The sequence below is a fragment of the Ornithodoros turicata genome, chromosome 9 (assembly GCF_037126465.1).
Source record: "Ornithodoros turicata isolate Travis chromosome 9, ASM3712646v1, whole genome shotgun sequence".
Classification (NCBI taxonomy): domain Eukaryota; kingdom Metazoa; phylum Arthropoda; class Arachnida; order Ixodida; family Argasidae; genus Ornithodoros; species Ornithodoros turicata.
In genome coordinates, this window is record NC_088209.1 from 21,654,797 (window position 1) to 21,669,877 (window position 15,081).

Consider the following 15,081-nt stretch of genomic DNA (forward strand, 5'->3'; position numbering starts at 1 on the left):
TGTCACAAGGCTCATCACCTGTTAGTTGTACTTGATAAGCTATATGCATGCAATAGAATCACTTCTGGCTGACGAAACGCTCCTTTCTCGGTGGCGAAACGAAACGAAAGAGTGACGAATGACTCATCGATGTGCGTGAAGGCTGACGTTAGCGGAACGCAGCTTCCGGAGTTCGCGGTAATAAATTATACGTGAAAAAGAGTGTTTATCGTTCACTACTTCCGTCATGTCCCGGACGGCTGTCGGCAGACGTGCTGGATCGTTCAATACATGAAGCATGAGCTACAATAATCAAGGTATGTGGCAGGCAACTGGAGCAACGCCCCAACGCCGATTCAAAAATTGCGACATGCGGAATTGATGGATGGTGATGTGATGCTGATGCGGATATATGCAAAGTTACCAAACATTGTATCGATCTAAAACTCTTAAAAAATGCTCTATTTTTCAGATTGAAATGTATTTTGTCAATAACATTTTTATCGTAAGACACACAATCTATTTTTATTTGGAGCGTTGTTGTTACCGAAACCGAAACTACGATATCCACGGAAGCGGATGTTGGGATGTTGCAGCATGGGAGCATGTTTCCAAAATGGCGGATCCATTAAGCTTGCTACGGCAGTTCAATGTCAACAAAAAGGATATTTTAGAGAAAAACGACCAGATTATTTTTGATGAATACTCGTGGCCAAAGACAGTGAAAACAAACTACTTCATATGGGGGTAAGTACCAGTTCGCACAAGGGAAAAGACGCACGAAGAACATCTGTACCGTAGGCTTACGCGCTTGTTGGTGTATGTGATGGTATCGCATGCGCTTGCCAGCAAGATGTTGAGTACCCGTCCTAGTTGCATTAAATGTTTTAATGGTTTTAGCACTCGTGGAGCTACGACGGGCAGCTACGAAAGGGGCGGTTCATGTTGTAATTCCTCAGTCTTTTTGCGAAGGCGTATTGCGGAACTCAGTTTGTTGTGGTTACGGCGTATACTTTGCTCAGAGTGACAATCGCTGGTTTAATTTTGATAGTTCCAGGAGAACCTAATGCGCCAACGCAAAAATCACTCTGTGTTGCCTGAAGGAGCGCGTGTTTGTTGCTGCTGCATTCACCTGTGATGAGTGACATTTGTCAACATCCCCGGTGTTTCTTTCGTTGTCTGAAAATTCTTACCGTGTGATTCTGTTGCACCATGTTTAGATCTGGAAAGGACGGCACCCCGAGGGATTACTACACGCTTCAGTGTTTGTTGTTTCTTCTAAAAAATGTTCATCTGTCTCACCCAGTTTACGTCCGGCAAGCGGCTGTAAGTACTAGGTAGATTTCGTAAAAGTAGCGTGGTAACCGTCCCTACTTGTCCCAGTGTTGTTTGTGTCTTCGTAAATTTTAATCGATTCACTTTGCGTACTTTTGCCCAAAGCATGAAGGCATATACTGCATCAGATTGCTAGAATATTTAGTGACAGAGTTGTGACAAACGTTGAAACAATTGGAAACTCTTGAAATGCTTTTTTAGGCAGAAAACATCCCTGTGGTACGTCGTCCTGACAGAAAGGTCAGTTTAACTTTACGTATAATTACTAACCTCAATTTGTTTTGGGTTATGTTGTATGCAGCCAGGGGCATTCGGAGGTGGAGTCAAGTTAGCAAGCATGTGTCATTCTATTGTGCGCTTTCCTTTATTTGTATACACGAAGCTTTTGATGCACTAATGCTTCAAAATTAACTTCACCTCCCATACGGCTTGTGGGTTCGAACGGCCCCCCAAACACAATAAAAGAACGTAACAACTGCCACTCACTATCAAACATGTAAAAACTACTGTTCAGAAGCAGTTAAATTATAATTTACAACTTCATGCTTATCAAAGTAATTAATTTAGTGTTACAATTACAAAGTCATAATTGTAACTTATTATAATTATGCAGGAGGTATGAAGATCACTGCCAAGTTGCTGAAGAGAGACTTGAAATGAAAACAAAATTAAGGCTGTTGGGAGCATCTATTTCATAAATAAAACGAGACCTTTGTGTAGTAGGGACTCCTGAAGAAGTGCAGCCTACCGCATGGAAGTCTCATTTCATTTATTAATTAGATGCTTTCAACTGTCGTATCTGTATTGTAATTAGTTACTCTGAAAACTAACTGATGTCGCACCAAATTACATTAATTTCAATAAATAATTTTGATGTAGCACCTTGATCCCTGAAGAACACTGTACAGATATGGGAATATTTATTTGAAGGATAAATGAAACTATAGTGTAGTACGGTGTCTAGAAATTAATGCTTAGCAAAAACAGAGGGACATGCCTGCACTGAGGCTGCAAAGCATCATGGAAATTTGGTGAACGCCTTAAAAAATGCCAAAGTAAAACAGTGGTAAGGGGCCTTTCTAACCTACGCAAAAAACTTTAAAATGTACTTGAATCTCAAATCACATATGAAATGTATGCAAAATAATTCCTAAATAACTGTGAATACATTACGGATTACTTGCAGACACAACAAAATTACAGTTACAACTATCTAATATTGAAAGTAACATGGAGGTAATTAATTGTGGAGAATGTAAATAATTACGGTAATCGGGTTATCGTAGTTAGTAACTTTTGCAGGTCCGCTCACCATACGTGGCCTATACTTTTACATTCCGTTAAATCTTTTAGCCTTCGTTAGGTGTCTTACGTGCCACACACAGTAACAGTACTGCCTTCAAAAGATATTCCTTTGCTCTAACTCAGGATATTCTGGCATACCTCAATGGGGAGACGGCGGCATCTGCAAATATCGACAAGAGTGCCCCAATCGAAATTCCCACTCAAGGTACGTAGGGCAACCGTGCAGAATGTCGTCGTCCTGGTTTATGGAGCAAATCACAATACAGTCAACCCTCGATTTATGAAACCCTCGGTTCCCCGAAAAATCGTTCATAAATCGAGGGATTCATAAATAGAAAATTCCGTTAAGTGAGTACTATCGAGCAAATGGAACAGTATTTCCGAGTTGATATTGTGTTTATAATGTAATATATTCTGTAATTTTGCTTTGGACCATGCCTTCTGCTGTATCAGTCTCACAAAACACAGATGTTAGCGCATTCACACTCTGTTTATTATGCAATACTAAATAGTTTAATTTTGCTTTGGACCATGCCTTCCGCTGTGTCAGTTGAGGTCAGGAACGCTTCTGCAGAAATCCGTTTGTTGTTCAGATTTCGAGGGGTTAAGAACCGAGGGTGCAATACCTAGAAAACGTTTTGTCTCTTCAGGCGCCATTTATAAGACCACGAATGATCCCTTTGAAGGTTTTTGTTGGCCTCGGAACGATCCGTTCATAAATTGAGGGCAAAAACGCTGGGCAACTCCTAATTGGTTCCCAGAAATTCCATTCATTATTCGAATATCGAAGTTCATAAAACGAGGGGAAAATGCATGTAAAAAGTTTGGTTCCTCGTGCTAGTGTTCATAAAACGAGGGAATTCATAAATCGAAGATTAATAAATCGAGGGTTGACTGTATATGCATGTTCACACTTTACAGTCAAGAGAACAGCCGACGAGCCTCAAAATGAAATCACCAAGAAGCCACGATTGGAAGTGAGTTCTGCCATGTCCTTCTGGGGGCCTCGCTGCTGGCAGCGAACTTAGGCCTTGTGTTCTCTGTACGCTTTCTAGGGCACACAAGTGCAGAGAGCGAAGGAGCAGTTCTCGGCACGCTTGGACGCCCCAAAAGAAGCCCCTGTTGTCACTGAACAAATTAGGTAGGTTTCCACTCGCCTTTGAAACATTTGAACACCTTGAAATTCGAAAATATTGCTTTAAAAGGTCGGGAAAACCCTGGAATTTTTCGCGGTCCTTGAAAAACCCTTAATTTTGCATGGTTTTCTTATTCTCGCGGATCTGCAGTGCAAATTCTGCTTATCCGGAGCCAGAACTGTAGTTTGGAAACCACAGGGGGTTTGCTCTCGTTGCAGTAGCAATCAGTAGCCAAAGTCAGAAGTACAAGAAATGAAAGGCGTTCTTTGTTGTTCTCACCAGCCATCTTTTCTATGCATGATTTTTAAAGAAGCACAAAAAGCACTTTAGTCACTACTTTTTTTTAAGCCAAGCGGTTATGAATGCCTATTAAAATGCACCATGTGAAGTGATTCGTTTGACAGATGCATAAGTAACGCATATAAAAATCTCCACGGTGGCAATGCCCGTAACTAGCCACCCATGTATCTTTGACGCCACTACGGTACAGCCCGCTGACTGGTATGGAAAAACGGTCGTCTGCTCTACAAAGAGAAATAGGAGAGAAATGAAATGAAAAAAGGCGGGAAACGTCAACCACGATTGGAGTGTGGTCGCCCTTGGAACCGTAATGACATCTCCAGTGACATTTTCGTCCTCTACCCCCCCCCCCCCCCCCCCTCATTTTTCATGCGAAAAATATTGCGTACAGAAATTTTTTTGTATTCATCATCAAATGAAGTCACATCCTTTCATAATGTGTCAGAAACAGAAAACCTTTTAGACGGCTTTCTGTGCTCCTTTAACATTCAGGTGTCCTCAGTCACGTTTGTGAAGGGATCGCTATTGTGCAGATGGCATAGCTATAAATAAATATTTCTGTATACTACTACTAAAATATATTTATACCTATAAATATTTTTGTGCAGTATTGCAGCTCTGGTCGTAAAGCGTGTTTTACATAGAAGGGTGTGGTGTTGGATCTGTTGGTACACTACTTACAGAAGTTCCAAATCATCTGGACAGGCACGGACACATGGGAGAAAATTTGTGTGTGTGTGGCATGTTTTTCTCCTCTATGTTCGTGTCTGCTCAGCTGGTTTTAGACTTCTATCAGTGTTTTACATCCCGGGCAAAATGCATGACTGAGACCGAAAAGGTCCTTGAAAGATCCTCGAGTTTTTGTTCCAAAACTGAGTGACAACTCGGAACCATGTCCTAATCAATCGATTGTGTTTCAGTACTTACCTGCATCTTTGAAACTAGCTCCACATCTACCAGTCTACGTTCTTTGTGTTTCCAGGTCTCTCTCAGAAGCCATGTCCGTGGAGAAAATTGCCGCAATTAAAGCAAAGCGTCTGGCCAAGAAGCGAGCCACCATTAAGGGGGATGATGACCTGGGACTGCAGGACATGCAGGGTATCTTGGAATATGACGTGGATGTCACACGTGATATCTTAAGTCGGGAACGACAATGGCGCACGAGAGCTACAGTTCTCCAGAGCACCGGCAAGGTAGGGGGCACCTTGATTTGCATACGTAAACGTAAACATGTATAACTGAATGTGTGTAATTTATTGCTGAATGTGTAACTGAACTAAACTACCTTCTCTTTGCAAAGCTCATTTGAAAATGCGCTCCTATTGTAGAACTTCGCAAAGTCCATATTCCCCATCCTTCAATCAATCAAAGTACGGGAAGAAGGCGGTACAAAGCAGCAACAACCGGAACCGACTCAAGCCCCAAGGGTAAGTCTGTCAAGCACGTTATTAAGTTATATACAGGATGTTTGCTCTAATGTGTCCAGAAATTATATTTACGGGTTTACGGTGAGCGATAAAAGAAAAGCAAGTGGTACTTCTGCTACTTGAGTAAGAAACAGGTACTACCTCACTAGTAGCACCCGTTTCTTAGTCAAGTAGCTGAAAAGTAGCGCTCGTTTCTCTTTTATCGCTCGCTTTAAATAAAATTTCTGGACACGTTAGAGCAAACACTCTGTATACAGTGAAACGAGAGGTGTATAAATTGCAAAGTTTTGAATATGTTTTGAAAAAGTTTTGAAAAATGTTAACAAAGACGAGTACATTTCATTTCCTGCTCAGCGTGTTACATGCAATGCTTGCAAGCTTCATATATCACACCGTTTAGTAGTAGAATTGATTCTTTTAAATTTTCTTTTTTCCCGAGGACAATAACCGATTGGAACAGCCTTCCACACAGTGTTACGTCGTCTGTAATCTGTTGCTGATTTTATGTCCCGTATTCAGGTTCATTTGTAGTGTTTTGTTTTGTGGCCGATGCTCTTGTTTTGTTCCACTCCTACTTGGGCCTCCAAGAAGGGGCCAGTAGTATTCCGAATAAATAAATAAATATTCAATTGAGTAGTGGCACGTTCGATCTAGATGTTGGATTGAACTGGAATGTTTTGAATATTTGAATAGTTTTGGGAAAGCTTTTTCTTGCCTTTCTCTTTTTTATTTTTTTTTTTACATATCAACAATCCTGTCTTGTACAACCAATGTAGTCATATTGCCACAGAACCTTGATGTCAAGCAACAATTGTGAGTTCAAATAGTCGTTTCATTGCCTTGGGTTTGAGCCAAATTTCTTTTTGCAGTTACAGCCATTGAAACAATATTCAGTGGCCGACCGATATTTTGGACTAAAAAAATTCGAACTTTCCAAATATTCCGACAAAACTAGTGGCTTCATCGGGCGGCCCATAAGGCCAATGTATTTCCATGTGCAATATTTCACGCTGGCTGGGGCAACGACGGTAGCTATGCGGACGTCGATATGCTCCCCTCAACAACAGCGGCGGTACTTGCAGCCGTCAGTACGCTATTGAATGCGTACAATTAGAGTGCAACAGTGGCAGAAATTTGCGGCAATGCATTGTACGATGTTTGTGCAGTGAAGGAAGAATGCACAGGCTGTTTTCTCCAAGCACTTTAAATGTTGTCGGCATTAGAAACAAAGTAGATTTTTGTCATTGACTACAAATTAGTAGCACATGTAGCAATGTAGTAGCACATCTACGGAATGTACCAGCTTTTATTAGGGCATTAGATGGCTTTATGTAAACGTCCATTCATCAGCTTCATGGCTCGTTTTTCTTTTATTTGTTTTTCTTGCTTTTTTGTTTGTTCTTCTGTTGTTGTTTCTCTTTTTCTATATTGCATGGGTGAGTGTTTTTTGGCGCATGTAGGAACTGCAGGTTTAGTTTTGACTTTGGGGTAGTTACTGTACTTAATACTTGCCGTGTGAATTGTATCTCTCCTGTTACGGCTAGTCAAGGGCCAACAGTATTTATAAATAAATAAGTAAATAAAATTCAAACTGCTCGATAATTTGGACTTATTTTGTGGCTCCTAGCAGTTCGAAGAATCGTTCGGCAGCTGTACTTCACTTTTGCGTTGACATGACAGTTGTTACAACTCTTGTTTTCATTTCAGATGTTATTTCACGGGCTGTAAAACATATTATGCCTTGCATTTGCACATTTGCGATTTTGATAACCAATGACATGTATCTCTTTCAGGCAACTCCCGTCCGTGCCGTACCGCAACCAGCGGTGTATAACAGATACGATCAGGAACGTTTCCGTGGCAAAGAAGGTGCAGCAAATATTTCCACTAGGACTGTGCAAATAGTCGCCTAAGTGTTGCCATAGTAACCAAAGCGAATAGTTATATGACTGAACCGTACATATATACAGCGTGTCTTTTTTTAGGCGATACAGATTTTTCATCGAAAATCTATAAGGGCTATAGACATGCTGTTTCCACTTCTATCGTCTCTGTGCCGGCAGACGTTCTTCGCCGTATGTTGCCCAACCGTGAAATCACTAATTACCTAAAAATCGTTAATTAACTTTTTAATTATAAAAGCTACGAGGTTGTCCCAAGGAGAACATCTGTTCCTTTCGGTGACCCGATATGGTAGCCATTTTCAGAACAGAAATCCGTTCGGTAGATCGTCTGCAAAAAATTCGTAAAGGAACACAATTTTTTTGCTTTATTTTGTTCATTGCGCATCTTCGGAGACCCGTCTCAGAGATGATAAAAGTGAAAACAGAATGTCTACACCCCTGATTGTTTTTTTATGAAAAATCTGTATCGCCTAAAAAAATACACCCTGTATATATACAGCATATCTACGAATATACAACATGCATGTGTGGTAGTGGTCAGTGGCGGATCCATGCCAGTGGTCGCCCAACACCCCTCACCCCCACCCCCACCCCCCAAAGCATCAGGTTAAACATTAGGTTTCCCATCACCCTCCCACAGCTGTGTACTTCGAGAACGAACACCCCTCCCCCACCCCCAACTATTTAAACAGTATTTAAAAATACAAAATGCAATGCAGTGCCTGAATATTTGCACAGCCCTAATTGGCAACTATGTGAGCCCAGTGACGTAGCTTAAAGTACAATAATGTGCATTTCAGAAACCGAGGGATTCAAAATCGACACTATGGGCACGTATCACGGCATGAACCTGAAGTCTGTGACAGAGGGCACTCAGCCCAAGCGTCCTCCAGCAACTCCCTCTACGCCTGCGGTTGCAGTAGCGAACCAACCAACCACCACATCTCAGGTGCCCAGGCCCGTGCCCAAGCGAGGTGAGCATGACATACTTCGTAGTCCTTACAGGAGAACGTTTATATATAGGGCCTGACTTTTTCGGGTTTTATTTTTGGCCAAATTCGGGGGGTAAATATCGGGTGATATTTTTCATTTGAAAATTCGGGTGTATTCGGGTTAAACCCCATTACGGCATATTCTGACGTCAGGAATTCGGGTGATTTTTTTTTTTTTTTTTAAATAAAAATTTGTCTTAACGTGGAACTAATGTTTCGCAATGTTATCAAACTTTATTTTAATGCACGCTTATGAGTGTGCCACGCGACCCGGATGTTTTCGGGTAGATTCGGGTTAAACCCGAATTTTACAGATTTCGTTCGGGGGGTAAATATCAGGCGGATACGGGTTTAACCCTAAAAAGTCAAGCCTTATTTATATACTAACCACGAAGTTCGTGGAAATTTGATTATGGACCAACTTGCGGTGGGGCTGTTCACGTATGCACGGCACAGTACACACTCTGTTTTGGTAGTTATCTCACAGATGGGTAGAAGCACGAGAAGACATCAGCTTGCATCAGCTTGAGGGCCGCGTATTCGCATTGAATTTAATTCTTTAACGTTTTCATCTCACGTTGTGTCATCTCTTGAGCAGTGTCCAGGACGCCGATCATCATCATTCCAGCAGCTACGACATCACTCATCACAATGTACAATGCCAAAGACATCCTTCAGGACCTCAGGTATGGAACTGGCTCAACAATCTCTACAACTACAGCAGGCTCTCTATGAAGCCAACTGCATGTTTCAGAGCCATTTGATGCAAACTCATCTTAGTCACAATTGTGCTTTAACGTGGCATCCTGACAATGAATCCGGAGTCATTCAGCACCGTTCCATGCGGCACGACAAATTACTCTATTTTCTTCAATTCTAAGGGACCCCCCCCCACTTAACCGGGAATATAACGCCGTCTTCGGGTTTGTCATAGCAACTTCCTTGTCGGTATGACAACAAACGAGGATACTCTCGTTCATGCAAAAGGGAAGGAGGCCAAGTCGCCCGCGATCATGTGACACACTAACGCGATCGCCCGAGCGAACTGGAAGAGGGCCGTTAGATTCGCACACAGACTTTTTTTTCTTCAAAAATTGGGTTGTCCGATGTTGAGGGAAGTCATTACATTCGAGAAAATATGGTAATCTTTGGCGTCTTCAACAAGCATGACATCAATAACACGTCAGCACTAACCCCCTGTATCGTAAGACAGTGATGCTTAAGGTAGAGCCCTGCGCGGATGAGATTTTTGGCAGCTGCATCCGACCCGCATCCGCGCACACGTTATCCGCATCCGATCTGCATCCGCAGCATGCACAACAGTTTACATCCGCATCCGATCCGCTGACCAAAACGCACCACCGCATCCGATCTGCAAAATCCGCACGTTTCGAAGGACGCGTAAAGACCGCCGGAAGCATATGTTGGTATAATTTCGGATGCCTCCATGCTGACGCGGAAGGACTCGCGCGGTATATCTGCATCCGATCCGCTACCGATCCGCTGCCTTCGTATCTGCATGCGACCTCGCGCCATCCGCATCCGGTCTGCACACCGCAGAAAGTTCTAAATTTTCATCCGAATCTGCAAGTATCTTGTGGATATCCGCTTCCATCCGTGGATGGTGCAGGGCTGTAGCTTAAGGCCCTCGGTTTTCCGCAATTCCGCAAAATTTCACGGAATTCGGAATTAATCGCGCAATCCTTCATTTGGCACAGAATTTCACTGAATGCCTTATTTTTAGGGGTGTGCAGACATTCGAGTTCTCAAATTCGAATCGAATATCAAGCACTCAAAGTATTCGATTCGCGAATCGAGTACCCAATACTTGGGTTTCCGGATATTCGAGTATTCGCCGAATACGAACAACACCTCCCAAAAGTGGGCTTCACCTGACGCTTCACGAGACTTATATATGGTGGACCCATGTACTTGCAGGTTTGTCAGTACAGATGAGAAGAAGAGCCAAGGATGTAAACGGGAAAACGCTGTACTGATCCAGCGTCGCCGCAACGGGGGAACCACTGTGTCTTACAGGGTGATTGACAACCCTACGAATTTGGCTAATGAGGACTGGTGAGTGTTTCATATAAGCTATTTTCACAAGCATAGGAATTATATCTCTCTCTCCCTTTTTTTTTTTCTGTATTTTTCTGACTGGACGGCAACATCCAGTTCAATGTCGTACCCCTGTCACATTGGTAGTTTTCGCTGATCATTGAAACCTTTGGCCATGGAACATTCACATAGTACCAGCAAGTGCATAGCGTAACTTCGCACGTATTAGCTGCAGCTTATGCGCGATTTTTTTTCTTCTCAAGGGCGCTCTGCGGCTTATCCACTGATGCTGCTTATCTCATTACTCTATTTTCCTGGTATTTTTCCCACGCGCCAGTTATAACGAAAGGGCCGGCAGTGTCCCTGGAACAGCACCGCCATGCAAAATGCACGAACAATGCGGAACTGGGGCACGTCCACATTCAAGAGTAGACTGACCTTCCTAGACCTTAGAACAGGCGTAGGAACAGCATAGGGGCGAATGTTGCTCAAATGTCGGAACACTGCTGGCCACATTATATTGGAACAATGTGTGGGCATACATTGCACTAACGTTGGAACATTGTGGGATAGTGCCCTTCCCCATGCAGCTTTAACGAAAGTGGCGACAGTGATTCATGCCTTCTGGAAGGCCACTGACCTGTCAATCTATGAAAAACGTCCACAAGAATTTATAGCCTTCTTGGCCCGACCCCAACCCCGAGAAATTTCTGTGCTACCCGGCCGAGCCCAGCCCAGTGTAGCAGGCTGTAAAAGTTGACCGTAGCTAATTAACAGTGGGGTAATGCACACACGAGCCCGATCTAAGACCGGCAATGCACTGGACCGGGTCCAACCCGGGACCAGAGAGTCAAACTCGCGCCCGGCCCAGGCCTGCAAGAAGAATGCTTCACCCGGCCAGGCTGGACTCTCGGGCACATGTTCAATTGGTCATTGGTTTTAGTGATCATTGGACTGCTCGTGTGACAGGGGGGCTAGAAATTTTCTGTTTGGGTTTTGTGGTGACGTAAGCTAGAGCCGCAGCACCTTTCAATATGGCACATAGGTATGTGACATAGATAAAGATGACTGAAGCCTGTTAAGAACTGCAGGGACAAAATGCAAGCTTCGTCTCAGGTCGGTGGCTTCGATGAACAAAAAAAAAAGAAGAAAACGGGAAGTGCTGTAAAAGCACTACCAACAACTGCAGCAAAAGTGCTGGCTATTGAATTCAAGTGTAAAGCATCGGCTACAAATTGAGTTCAAATATTTTACGCAGTTAATCTCAGCACTGTAAGGAAGCATCTGATAGCATATTTTAGGTATGGCTTGGGAGGGGTATGTTGCTTTAAAGGGGTTCTTATTTATTTATTTATTTATTTTCTTTTTCAGGGAACGAGTGGTCGCCGTTTTCGTTCAAGGGCCGGCCTGGCAGTTTAAGGGGTGGCCGTGGGGAGGGAACCCCATTGAAATCTTTTCCAGAGGTGAGTAGAGAAACCTTCTCACGGTGGTGGTGGTGACGACTGGGCAAAAGAATTGGAGCATGATGTCCGTGTGTCTGATTATCTCGATGAATGCATATACACTAGCCGACTGATTATTCGGACTCATTCAATATTTCAGACTCTTGGGTGACCTTCTCCCTAGGATTAATACATTTCGCGACTGTTTTTCCGGACAGATTGAAGTCCGAATCCTCGATTTTACGGACCAAAATGCTTGCGGAGAAGCATCAACACGACTATTTTCCTCTTTCTCCTCGCTTTCCTTTTGCATATACCGAACATATCAGTAGTGCTTTTGTTTTTAACTACGTAGCTTCTCAAGGAGAACAATCTACCATTATCAGGGATCACACATTTTATTACCTTTTTGTTTTTCATCTCTGGTCCACAAGAGTACCCATGCAGTGATTTTTTAATGTGATTTTGTGTGTGGTGTTGTTCATGCGTCCTAAGTTTAAGTTAAGTGATTTTTTTAAAATGATCGGTTGCTTGACTGCATTGTTTTCTTTGACGTAGCCTACATTTACATTAATCACAGCCTATTGAGCATTATTTGACATACTATTTAACGATAATTAGGTACTCTATTCAAGCCTATTTGAATGCGTAGCACTCTTGTCAATTTGTGGGACAATTGAGTTAGGGCTGGAATTTCAGTATGCGCATGCTGCAGTTGATGGTCCTGAAAATGTGCCTTCTTACATTTAGTCAAGGCATTTCACTTGAAGTGGGATGAGATCACATTGGACAGCAATGTGGCAAAATGGGCAGTGCACGTCATCCAACTCAGCAGGCAGAAGCGCCACCTGGATAGAGCAAACCTTCTCAATTTTTGGGAAGTTCTCGACAGGTTTGTACCACCACATCACTTTATGTACAATCAGTATAAACGTGCTCTTGGTGATTTTGCAATTATACTGAGTAAGCCCCCAGTAACTGCTAACATGGACTTATAAAATATGTTCCAAAAACCCTGAGCCCTTCATGTGTAACCCATGTGTGTAACCTGCCTTTCTTACCTTTCTTTTCTTCTCTCCCATACAGGGTGGAGTTCAAAAGATCTTGGATGCATGATTCTGTGCGAAATGCATAATATATGTATGTAAGAAAGTACACCTGTATTAAAGTTGTCGTGTTTGATTATGTTGATGTGCAGTTCTCAATGACTAGCATTTGATGGACAAGGGAATGTCCCTAATTTAGTTTAGAATTCTAAGTGCAGTGTTAACCACACAGGGTAACCTAAAAGTAATGTAAACGCTTTGTTCAAGACCTAAGGAGCTTCTTTGTTCACCACTTTCTTTGCGTTTGGTAATCTGTAACTGAAGTTTGTTGATGTAGGATTTCATGCTCACTCGCTTTCTTGAATGGTGTCTGACAAAATTTAACACTGGACGTATGTTGGCCCATATAGTCCTAATATTTTGCCTTCTCAGCATCAAGAGTTCATATTTGCAGTGTGAAACGTATAACACATCCATTATCACAAACGAGAATTTACAGGTTTCACGATAATGGCAGTGTGAGATGCTTAGTACATAATTCTGGCTTCCAAGGAGCCTAGAACACGGACAAAACATAAATGACACACAACACACTCCTAATATCAACTGAGCGTTACATTCACACAGCGACCCCTCTTTTTACAGCAGGTATGTGGAGGGAATACCTAACACATTTATCTTGTACTGTTCCTCTAAAGTGCCCTGTTCCATTGCTGGTGTCACTGTTATCAAGCTGGTGAATAGTAGGGAATGTCTGTGGTCACTCATTGGACATCGACAGCACAGCTCATCACAGCTCTTCATTGAAGATAGAAGCATCATAACCCATCATACTGAAGTCGGCCCAGGATGCATACTAACCCCCTCCTCCCACTCTTTCCTGCTGTCCTCCCTCCACCTGTCCAAATCTCTACGCCACTCATAGTTGCTTCGCGACGCTAACGTGAAACAAAATAAAAAAAAGGAACATAACCCATCATAGCTCTTCACTGGACATCAGCATCATAACCTTCCACCATCAACGTCAGTTAGAACTCGTCACATCATAAAGATGACTTGAGTTCATACATACCACATATCACCACTGGACATCAAAGCCATAATGATGGGCTAATGAATTCCCGAGTGGCGTCTGTGCTCCATTTTAGTGACCAAAAATATCGCCTTGAAAAGTTTGTAGCAAGCGTGGCAGGTAAACAAGGTGTCGGAGCGCCTTTGTTTGCGCTGATGCCCCTACAGCAGGGATGGGCAGTAATACCCATATTTTGTATTATAATACTGATACATAATACTTCCTTGAAATCGGTATTATAATACTAATACGTAATACTTTGATTCTGAGGTATTATAATACATAATACTAATACTTCTGTGTATTACACGTGTAATACTAGTAATACATTGATACGTAACTTGGGGAGAAAGAAAGGAATAGAAAATCAGAAATCTATATAATTTGCGCATTACTTATCGAGCCAGTCATTCTCCAATGACGTGTTATTTCAGGTGCTTACATGTTTAGCATATTCTCAAAGGGTAGTCCTCTATAGGGCATACCTTTTCCGAATATGATGAGATAGCGCTGGTCAATTCGATCACAGTGAACAGCTTGCTCTCAGTGTGGAAGAGTCTTCATTTCGTCCACCCTGGACGATAAAATGTGTGTGTGTGTGTGTAACTGTCCATAGTGCAACCCCGTACAGGGGTGCCTGGACTGGACGCACTCTTTCATACCACAAAGGGCTTGCAATGCGATGACTCATCTTTACGGACGCTGAAATGGAAGGAATGCGAGGAAGCCCCCAGTAACCTCTGGCACTGAGGTCACTCCCTTTGGGATAGTTTGAGCAAAGGAATAATAGGGACCTTGTTGGTGTCCAGATGTTTGTGGGACACGAAAAATTACTCATAAAGTGCACTGGTGACACCTAGGAGGTCTTACATATGACCTCTGGGAAGGTATTACACCTTCAAAAGTATTATAATATATGTAATACTTCGATTTTGTGTATTATAATACAGATACAAATACATTTCAAAAATGAGTATTATAATACATAATACAAATACTCAAAAGTATTACAGTAATAGTATTAAAATACAAAGTATTACTATTACTGCCCACCCCTGCCCTACAGGAGGCCCCAGCTCCCAGCC

General features: G+C 42.5%; 1 protein-coding gene across 1 annotated transcript; it reads left to right on the top strand.

The window, feature by feature from the left end:
- The first annotated feature begins 574 nt into the window (after window positions 1–574).
- LOC135368326 (parafibromin-like) lies at window positions 575–13,063 on the top strand. The gene is made up of 15 exons (XM_064601522.1): window positions 575–726; window positions 1,200–1,305; window positions 1,516–1,554; window positions 2,743–2,824; window positions 3,541–3,596; window positions 3,675–3,760; window positions 5,038–5,248; window positions 5,384–5,482; window positions 7,276–7,351; window positions 8,187–8,360; window positions 8,977–9,064; window positions 10,317–10,454; window positions 11,808–11,899; window positions 12,629–12,770; window positions 12,965–13,063. The coding sequence occupies exons 1-15, from the start codon at window positions 596–598 to the stop codon at window positions 13,011–13,013; spliced, it is 1,569 nt and encodes a 522-aa protein (XP_064457592.1). The 5' UTR covers window positions 575–595; the 3' UTR covers window positions 13,014–13,063.
- The last annotated feature ends 2,018 nt before the right edge of the window (window positions 13,064–15,081 follow it).

Excerpts from the sequence above, each read along its gene's own strand:
- LOC135368326 (XM_064601522.1), top strand. The coding sequence starts at position 596 with ATGGCGGATCCATTAAGCTTGCTACGGCAGTTCAATGTCAACAAAAAG. Across the intron at positions 5,483-7,275 it reads AACCGACTCAAGCCCCAAGG|GCAACTCCCGTCCGTGCCGT; the intron begins GTAAGTCTGTCA and ends TATCTCTTTCAG. Across the intron at positions 10,455-11,807 it reads AATTTGGCTAATGAGGACTG|GGAACGAGTGGTCGCCGTTT; the intron begins GTGAGTGTTTCA and ends TTTCTTTTTCAG.